We start from the raw sequence: 10715 nt of genomic DNA on the forward strand, positions 1-10715 counted from the left end.
GCCATGGCCAGACGAAACTCTCCTGATCTACATCGCCGCTACTTCTTGTGTTGTCAGCACAGCTATTGTCGTCGAACGCAAGGAGGCTGGTCAAGCCTATAAGGTGCAACGTCCGGTCTACTTCATCAGCGAAGTCCTTAATGAGCCCAAACTCATTATCCTCAGGTCCAAAAACTGCTATACGCCATCCTAATTACATCACGCAAGCTCCGCCACTACTTCTAGTATTACAAGATCGCCATGGTCACCGAGTTCCCTCTGGGGGACATTCTCCACAACAAAGAGGCCAATGGCCACATCATCAAGTGGGTCGTTGAGCTCGGCACTTACTCCATCAAATTCAGAAGCAGGCCTACTATCAAGTCTTAGGCGCTTGCTGATTTCGTCGCTGAGTGGACCGAGATCCAAGAGCCCATCGCTGCCACTTGCCCCGAGCACTGGTAATGTACTTCGACGGCACCCTCAACATCAATGGTGCTAGTGCGAGCATTCTGTTCATTATGCCGACCAAGGAAAAGCTCAGATACGTCCTTCGGATACATTTTCTGGCCTCCAACAACGCCGCTGAATATGAAGCATGTCTCCACAGACCCCGTATAGCCGTTGAGCTCAGCGTCAAATGCCTCATGGTATACGGGGACTCCGTGCTAGTCGTCAACCAGCTCAACAAAGATTGGTCCTGCTCAAGCAAGAAGATGGATGCATACTGCACCGAAATTAGGAAGCTTGAAGGGAAGTTCTACGGTATCGAGTGTCACCACGTGGTACACGATCAAAATCAGCTCGCCGACCACCTATCCAAGTTAGGCTCCTCTCTGCCATGACTCTGTTGGGGGTCTTCATTCAGGATCTTTTAGCGCCATCCATTAAGGAAGATAAGGAAGTTCAAGAAGTTCCCCCCCGCTGAGCAGCTGGTACTTACTGTACCTTCGCCGGCTTCCGATTGGAGGGAACAGTTCATCAAGTACCTCACTAGCGCTGAAGTACCCACCGATAAGACCGAAACCGAATGCCTAATTCGCCGAAGCAAGCATTACGTGTTGGTGGATGGCAACTTGATGAGGAAAAGTGCCAAGGAAGGGATACTGTAGAAATACATCACCCAAGAAGAGGGAGTGAAGCTGCTTCCTGAAATTCACTCTAGTTCCTGCGGCAACCACGCGGCCTCAAGAAACCTGGTCAACAAAGCTTTTTGAGGTGGTTTTTTCTATCCCACGGCCATCTCCGACGCAGAAGACCTCATCAGATGTTGTGAAGGATGCCAATTTTTTGCCAAGCAAATACAGGTGCCAGCACAAGAGCTATAGACCATCCCAGCTTCCTGGCCCTTCGCATGCTGGGGACTAGATATGATTGGGCCTTTCAAGCCAACGCCAGGTGGTTTTCTGTACATATACATCGCCATCGACAAGTTGTCCAAGTGGATCGAGTATAAACCACTCGTCTCTGCTACTGCAAAGAAAGCAGTCGAGCTCTTCAAAGATATTATCCATAGATTCGATCTCCCGAACAACATTATCACCGACCTCGGAACTCATTTACTGGCCATCACTTTTGAGACTTCTGTGAAGACCAATGCATCTCTATCAAATACATCTCTGTTGCCCATCCTAGAGCCAATGGCCAGGTCAAACGGCGAACGACATGATCCTTGATGCCCTGAAAAAGAGGCTATATCAGAAAAAGGAAAAGCATCTGGGCAGATGGCCCAAAGAGCTACCAGTTGTGGTTTGGGGACTGCGCACTCAACTAGTCACAGCACCGGTGTGTCTGCATATTTCTTGGTCTATGGCTCAGAAGCCATACTACCAGCGGATATTGCCTTCCGAGCACCCAGGGTGGAAAATTATGATGAAGAGCAAGCCGCCGCTGTTCGGATAGAGGACATCGATAGGGCCAAGGAGGAATGCCTGATCACCTACGTCCGTACAACCAAATATCTAGAAGGCTTGCGGAGATACTACAATCACAACATCAAAGGTCATTCATTTGCTGTCGGCGACCTCGTTCTCCGTAGAAAACAAAAGACCGAAGGGATGCACAAGCTCTCCTCCCCCTAGGAAGGGCCTTATGTCGTCAAAGAGGTTACCCGACCAGGGTCTTATCACCTATGTGACTTAGACAGAATGGATGTTCACAATTCATGGCACATCGAGCACCTTATACGTTTCTATCCTTGAAACGCTCCAGATATGTATTCTCCACTCCATGATGAATAAAGTTCTTTCGCCATAATCTGTCTCCGTTATTTCTCCATTACGGTTTAATCTCCACTTATGGTCGCCGAGCTCTAAGCTACTCCTTAACGAACTCTAATACAAGATCGCCATAACTACGCTGACCGTGTTTCTCCAAATCTCCAATGCTTTCGCCAAACGAGTTTCTCCAAATCGCCGACCACGTTTCTCCAAATCTCCAATGTTTTCGCCGAACGAGTTTCTCCAAATCACCAACCATGTTTCTCCAACTCTCCAATGTTTTTGCCGAATAGGTTTCTCCAAATCGCCGAACACTTTTCTCCAAATCTCCAAGATGTTTCACCGATCACCGAGCAGCACATGTTCTGCTCTGCGCTCTATGGAGAAGACCCAGTCTCCGATCTCTCCCTACACGTGCTACGGGCTCTGCGCTCTATGTTATGGGTGGTCGGCTATGGTTCCCTGGTCACCCCTATTCCTCCTACACGTGCATGGGCTCCGCGCTCGATGTTATGGACTATGGGCTAGCTAAGGCTGAGAGCTCAGTAAAGAACTAACTGCTCGGATACCATTTGTACTATGTTTATCTCCAAGTTATTTCGCAAACCGCCGAGCAGCACATGTTCCGCTCTGTGCTCTATGGAGAAGACCTAGTCTCCGATCTCTCCCTACACGTGCTATGGGCTCCGCGCTCTGCGTTATGGGTGGTCGGCTATGGTTCCTTGGTGACGCCTGTCCCTCCTACACATGCATGGGCTCCGCGCTCGATGTTATGGACTATGGGCTAGCTAAGGCCAAAGAGTTTAGTAAAGAACTAACTGCTCGGACGCTACTTATACTACATATAATTACGTTAGGGTTATTACTACAATGATTTTTCACCACAAATATCAGCAAACTGCATAAACATGCACATTATAACATTTATAAAGTTACATAAATGTTTCTTGTGCTCCCGCACGCTCTAACTACCCTCTCCAGATGTTATAGATAATACTATTCAAGCAGATCACCGAGTTCTGCCATCACCGTCTGTCTCGCCGAACAGTTCTATGTCGCCGACCAGTTTCTTCGCCGCGTCCTCCACCTCATCCTCCAGCTGTTGGGTCTCCGCCTCGCCCATTCCTTCGGTGAATCCAGCTCCTATCGCCTTAAGGTCAACGGACTGATAGTGGGACCGAACCACCGCAAGGGCATGAGTAATGGCGGTAACAACGGCGTCATAGTTGAAGCTCTCCCATGCCGCCTTGCACCTCTAGATGATAGTGTCTGAGCGCGGTGGCCTACCATCGAGCTGAGGAGCCGCCTCCAGGTCGACGTAGTCGAGCACCAGTTTAACTCCGGCGACTATGGTGTCGAACTTCTCCCTTTGGGTCCTGGCCTCCTGCACTAGCACATCAAACTGTGCCTTGACCCTCTAATGGTAGTCTGCAAGCATTGCAAGGTTCCATCAAGTAAGGAAGCTACTTCAATAGTAACTCCAACCAGGAAGTACTCACCTTTTAGCTCCCTCGCCAGTTTGTCTACCCGAGGCCTTCTCCTCTTGGAGTTGCTCGACTGCCTGGCGCAGCTGGCCGAGCTCTGCATCTTGCTCTACAAGCACAACAGTCATCACCAAAAATAAGGCTATTCAACTATACAAAGCACATTCACCAATACGATATACCTTTCTTCTGCTCGGAGACAATGGCCAGCTGCTTGGAGACAATGGCCAGCTGCTCGGACTTGCTCCACAGCTGCTCGGATGCGGTTGCCAGCTGCTTGGATAGGATGCCCTTCTAGTATTCTAGGTCCCGCGCGTTGGACTCTGTAAGGTCTCGCTCGTGCTGGGCCCTCTAGATGTTTCTCTCCATAAGGTTCATTGCCTCCTTGAGTTTTTCATTCTCCTTAGTGAGGGGCTCCATTCTCTTTATCAGCTAGTGCTGCTGCTCGACAGTCTGAGTTATCCCTAGCAAATGCATAATGACAATGACGAAATTCGATCTCCAACATCAAAGATGAGTACTCCGGATGCATTACTAACCTCGATTTGTTCCATTACTCCGACAAGGGTGGATTTCAGTCTCCTCATCTCCTTAGTGGTGTCCTCCTCCTCGACAACCACCACCTCGTTGCCGCGCTTGCGGAGGATTCAGACAGATTGGGGTCGAGGTTCAGCATGCACGATCTCTTCCACCTCGTCCTCCTTCGCCACAGCTAGAGGCACTTGGTGGCCGGATAGCGTGTCCGACCACACCCTCTGACGCCTCAGGCAGCGCTGTTTGCTCCTCCGGCACCGCAGGCTTCTTCGGTCACAATGCCAGTGCGACATCGGCAACTCCAGCCTCTACTCCTGAGGACTCGACGATTCCCGCTGTTTCCCCGAGCATCGTCGCCGACCCGTCTACTATTGGCGCCAATTGTTCGCCGCTGCCAAGTCTGCCAGCAGCGGCGGTTGACTCCTCCGCAGGCTGCCAAGCAACCGAGGACTCTAGGATGGGGTCTACCGGCACCTCCCCTGCTTTGGGACCAGCCTTCGGTTTCTCGACAGTCTAGACGGGCGGGGTCAGATCCTCCACATGCTTTGCACTACATCAGATCATCTCATCAGTCGCCAAAAAAGTTAAGAAACGACAGTAAAGTAACTCCAAGGCAAGGATACTTATGGTTTGGACTGCCGGTACAATTTCTTGAACCGACATTGCCTACCCGAGCCTCCAGGCGCGGTTGTGGGGTCGACTCCCATGCTCTGGGGTGGAGGTCCTGCCTCCTCCATCGTCGGCCTTTGCTCTACCTACCGCTCTGGGACATCCTCCGCCTGCCGCTCGGGGACTCCCATCGCCTACTGCTTGGGGCCTCCCGTCGCCTGCTACTCGGGGATTCCCATTACCTACTGCGCATGGACTCCCCTCGCCCACTGCTCGGGGACTTCTTCGCCTCTCTTTGGTTGTAGCTCCGCGCGCGTGTTGCGAGGAGGTGCTTCAGTGCTCAGTGGAGGAGCAACCAGAATTTCGTCGTCATCCGACCACTCAAACACCGTGGTCCTTCGCGTTCGAGTGGTCTGGTCACCGCCAAGTGAGATGCCACCTGATTTGAGGGGAGCGGCGGCCGCCATCTTTCTCTTCTTCTGGGCTAGCTCCTCTACTGCTGCCCTCTTCCCTTGGATTTTCTCCGACACCGGGGATGGACTCTCTAATGAGATGCTGACAGCTCCCTCCTCAGGCTGTGTTGGCCGAGCATCTACCGCCAGCGGCCAGTTGCCCCTCAGCATGCCTAAAAAGTACACCGCTCTATCCTACGAGTGGATCTTCGCATAAGTGAAGCAGTCCATTGCTCGGCAATGACAAAAGGTAAAAAGCATAAAAAATACACAACTGAGATATTTACCTAAGGAGGTAGATTCTTGCAGTTAAAGGGCTTCATATACCCTGACATGCTGAATGAGGCAAATAGAGCGAATAGCTCTGCAGCTCGCTCTTCCACAACATCCCTCGACAGCATCTCCGGTCTCTCCCAGGTACCGTCGGTCTCCCCCTTAAACTCAAAGGCTGGGTGGGCCCTCTCCTTACAGGGCTAAACATGGCGCACTATAATGCTCGCCGCCACCAATCCGCTGTTGGTCTTCATGCCCTTTATTAAGCCAAGGAGCTCCCTCACTTGCTCCATATCAGCGCTGCTCAGCATCTCTGACCAGCTCTTCTGGCTCTCCGGGACGTGGTCAGCGTCGCAATGGATGGCTGGGTGGCTCTGCTTCATGTAGAACCACCTGGCGTTCCACCCCTTTAGTGACGTGTTCAGCGGCACAATAAGGTACTCGCTCACCATTCCATCGCGCAGCTGAAGGTACCCTCTGTCGACCACCTTGGAACCACCGTCGCCTCTCTTCTTCAGCCAGAATAGGTGACGAAAGAGGTTGAAGTGGGGAAGGATTCCGAGATATGCCTCACAAAAATGGATGAAGATCGAGATGTGCAAAATGGTATTTGGGTGGAGATTGCATAGACTAACCGCTCAGAGCTCCAACAAATCCCTCAAGAATGGATGAACAGGAAATCCCAACCCGCGCCAGAAATAATCCTCAAATACCATCACTTCATCAGTATGAGGCATTGGGAAGGGTTCACCGAGGGCCGGCCGCCATCCGGTGGTGGCACGGTCAGGAAGAAAGCCCGCCTCCACCAGTCTATTGAGCTCTGCCTCTCCCATTCGCGATGGCACCCACTCTTTGTCACGCCAGGCCTCGACGCTCGCCTTCTTGGGGCTCGTCTTCTTTGGTTTCACAACTCCCTTCTTTGGTGCCATCTCTCATATCTGGTTAGGGTTTGGCGGCAGAAGCAAGTGTGGATGCAAATCTAGAAATGCGAGAGCTGAGGAGGAAGACGAAATGGCAAAGTGGCAAAGGTGGGAATGCGGGATGCGGTGGCATAGTTATAAAGCAATTTCCCCACCCTTTTGCATTCGAGGGTTTTTGGGAAACCGTTCCTATGATTTATGCCTCTCCGAATTCTCCACAACAGCAAGGTGGTCCGTTACCTGGGCTTTCATGCAACCATGGCCTGTATCGCCGATTTATCTCCGCAATTTGTTACGGCCCGCCGAATTTTCGCTGACTTCTCCGCCAATCGTTACGACTCAGTAATTACTATTGTACAGCCATTACTCTAGTTTTTTCTCCATGGTTCGATTTCTCTGATATCTCTGCTTGTGGCTCGGGGACTACGCCACCACTATGACTTGGTTCCTCACCACACGGGGGACTTTCTTCTATTGTCTGCTGTTTCTGACCCTAGCACCACGTGACTGCGTCACCTACTGTCAGGCTCGGGGACTAAGTGAGCACACTTCACCTTGTGGTGAATGTGCTCTTTCTCATTTTGGGGCTATGCCCGGGGATTGGCTACCTGCTCGGCTGGTCTTTTACTATTTTTCTACTTTGGACCCTGGTACCACATGACTACGTCATCTACTGTCAGGCTCGGGGACTAAATGGGCACACTTCACCTTGCGATGAGTGTGTTTGCTTTAATCTAGAAGACTTCGCGCCTCTTGAAGCTAAAGAAGACTATCTCCCTTTCTCGTGGTCAGACTCTAAGTGGGCACACTTGGTCTACTCCGAAGAAATTTTTGATTCTGAATTTGAGCTCCATACACCCTTATGGCAAGCCGTACTTGGATTACGCTGCTCGGCGATGGTTCACACTGCTCGGCGATGGTTCACAACTGCTAGGCGATGGTTCACTCTGCTCGGCAACTACTCACAACTGCTCGGCAACTCATCACGGTGGTCAGACCATGAGTTTGACTGCTCGGCTTCATTCGCACCTGCTCGAACAAGCTCAAGACGGCATTGCACAACGGGTACAAGGCGCTCGGGGACTAGCTGTGGGGGGTACAACCTCGGATATCCATGGCAGACCACATGGGCTATGCCCCAGGGGCGGCCCAGCCCACAAGATGAACCCTTGCGGGGCACGACTCTGCTCAGCCTCTCCCACAAGACATTGGGAAGATATCCTGAAGATACTACAAGATCTGTTAGGATATGTATGATCCCATGATTTCTATAATCTGTTATTACTTTCTGGTTATCCCTTAGATCTAACCGACCTGTAACCCTGCCCCTCGGACTATATAAGGCGGGCAGGGACCCCCTCCAAACGTAATATCATACGATAGCCAATACAATCCAATAGACCATAGGAGTATGGTATTACGTCATACTGACGGCCTAAACCTATCTAACTCGTATGTCTCTGTTGCCTTCTTGTTCTTGATACACGTCTCTCTACCGATCAATCTACCTTCGTGGGATATCCCTCGGAGGACTGCCGACGATATTCTATCGACAGTGGTTTTGTACCTGACAATCAGACAATTCATCGGTGGAGACTGGAAGGACACTGTGGACTTATGGTTCACTACTTTACTCCTAACTATGCGTATGTAACTTATGCTTCATTACTTTACCCATAATCATGTGTATCCATTTTGGTACTCCAAGAGCTGATTTAGGATGTTCACTGATTTGTTCAGGTGCAATCCGGAAGTTATTGAGGCGCATGATCAATACTTTGTGGAAAAAAAGAAATTGTGCATATTTATTTGGCCATAGTCCTTGGTAGGAGATCACAATGACACTACCTATGAATGACTTCGGTATGACCTCATCGAGAAGTGGTGGAAGTGGCATATGGTCAACATGGTCTATACTGAGTGCATACCATGTTTTATTTGGTTAAGTTGTGTTTGGTGGAAGTATGCTTGCTATTGTGTTGTCATTGATGTATACTATTTATGTTTAACCATACTTGAATTTGAATTTCATAAATTGTGGTTTGAATGACTTTGTAATTGCATGTGTTGTGAGCAAACATGTTTGAATTATCATGTGATCTAATCTATAAGTTATTTAGAGTGTATTGTGGGGTAGGAAGAGTAGAAATATTGGGGGGAATAGAGAATCTACTTAAGAATAGCACAGTTTTCTTGAGCAAATCTTATCTCTTGGGAGTAAAACTTTTAGAAGTAGTTTTAAGGAACCATTTTTCTCAAACCGCTAGAGAGCCTCTAAATTGTGCTCTATATATATTACTTTGATTTTGTTTGGAACGATCATTTTATTAATACAAATTAGCACATCCAAATAGTTTAGTTTATTTGTTAATGTAAACTATTTTTATATAATTTAATTTACTTATTTATATTTTACATATCTTTTAAATTTTATAATTTATTTATTGCTATAATTAGTTATTTAAGTATTTTTTGATAAATATGTTTTAAAATATTGATACATATTTTATTTATAGATATTATTGAACAAATCATTGTAATATTTATATGCATGTGTTCCTCCAATTGAAGATGCCGGAGTCACCAATTTTACAATCATTGTTGCTTTAAAAAAAGAACACAACAAAAGTTTACTAGCTGTTTCACTTGCCAAATTCAGCAAGCTTATTTATAAATAATAAAAATTTTGTTTGTCATGAAAAATGGCCATCCTCTTCTTTTTTTTCCTGCCATATATACTGTAACTGTATTCTCCTTCTATGAAGTGTCTTTCGCCTCTTAATAATTACTCCCTAAATCCTAAAATACAATATATTTTCAGTTATCTTGAGTCAACCCACTTCAGTTTGACCAAATTTATAAAACAAAACAATAATATTTTATACCATGCAATGACTTTGATTAAATACATTATTAAATGGATTTTCATAAATTTAATCAAATTTAAGATGGTTTGATTTAGGACAACTGAAAATTTCAAGATTGAGGAACTAGTATATTGTTGGACACCACTCTCATTCATGGTTGCGTTGCTGATCAGAAATAGAGAGTTCAATATAGGGATGACATGCGGATCCTGCTAACCACTACTACACATATAAGAGGTAATAGAGTTGACATGTCACCTTGAGATTTTTTAAGATAATAGAAGAACATCCGACTTCGTCCCCATAAGTGAGGAATCATGTCAAAATTATTACAGGGCACAAATGCTTAAAACAAAAATAATCTCATGCGTTAAATAAACTTAGTTTTTAATCCTAAAAATATAAGGTCACCCATGAGAGGCAAATAATGCTATTGCCGCAGACTCTAACATGCGATAAGCAAATATGATGTGTTCTTTCTTGTCGTCATAATGCTGCGACTGACTCCAATGATGAAGCCAATAAATTCCTCGTAGTAAGACATGCATAAAGTTTTTAGGTTTACAATTATCAAAAACAATTTTGTTTTTTGTCAACCAAAAATAGACCAACAGAAGGTTGTTGTTATATATGTTAACAAAAACAATCTATTTTCTTTTCCTCCTTGTTTGCACCAACTTCAAAAAAGGTTCGCAACAATTAGAGGTGGAATGATACCAAAAAAAACAACAAATAAGCCCCGCCATATAAAGAGGTTTTGTCAAAAAAACAATCAAAGAAAAAGTGTTGAATTGTTTCATAGCCACTACAGAAGCTACAAAGTTTGCTCCCCTGCTAGTTTTTCATAGCAAGATTATCTTTAGGCCCCGTTTGGTAGGGCTCATCTAGAGGAGCCCTACCAAATGGTTTAATGGGAGCCATTTGGAGTTGTCTTTCAGTGAAAAAAAAGAGCCCTTAGGGAGAAGCCCTCCCAAATAAGGCCTTAGAATCACACCTCTTTTGAGGAACCACATAAAGACTTTCATTTTCAAAGGTAATATAACTGGCCTAATTGCCTGTGAGAGGTTGGTGCCTGTATTAGTCAGGAGCTTGTATAGAGCTAAGTGAGTAGGAACCGTTCTTGTTTAAGGACCAAGTAATTATGCCTCTATCTAATTGTAAATTGACATTCGCAATACGTGCCACTAAGGCATTCCATTCTAACAGTTTGAGCAATTGGTAAGAAAAAAAATCTTATAAGCATGCAGTTGGTTATCTGAAGGCATGTGTTCACATTAGAGATGAAAAAGGTCAGGATATATCCGTATCGTCCTGACCCGCTCGAATTCGTATTTTTGGATAAATCCGAAATCAGTACGAAATATGGTATGCCAAATTC

General features: G+C 46.7%; 1 protein-coding gene across 1 annotated transcript; it reads left to right on the top strand.

Moving 5' to 3' along the window:
* The first annotated feature begins 443 nt into the window (after positions 1–443).
* LOC136544008 (uncharacterized) lies at positions 444–824 on the top strand. The gene has a single exon (XM_066536300.1). The coding sequence runs from the start codon at positions 444–446 to the stop codon at positions 822–824; it is 381 nt and encodes a 126-aa protein (XP_066392397.1).
* Positions 825–10715: the final 9891 nt, after the last annotated feature.

This window comes from Miscanthus floridulus, chromosome 3, assembly GCF_019320115.1.
Source record: "Miscanthus floridulus cultivar M001 chromosome 3, ASM1932011v1, whole genome shotgun sequence".
Lineage (NCBI taxonomy): Eukaryota > Viridiplantae > Streptophyta > Magnoliopsida > Poales > Poaceae > Miscanthus > Miscanthus floridulus.

What these genes read in the sequence shown, in the direction of transcription:
- LOC136544008 (XM_066536300.1), top strand. Translation starts at nt 444, where the DNA reads ATGTACTTCGACGGCACCCTCAACATCAATGGTGCTAGTGCGAGCATT.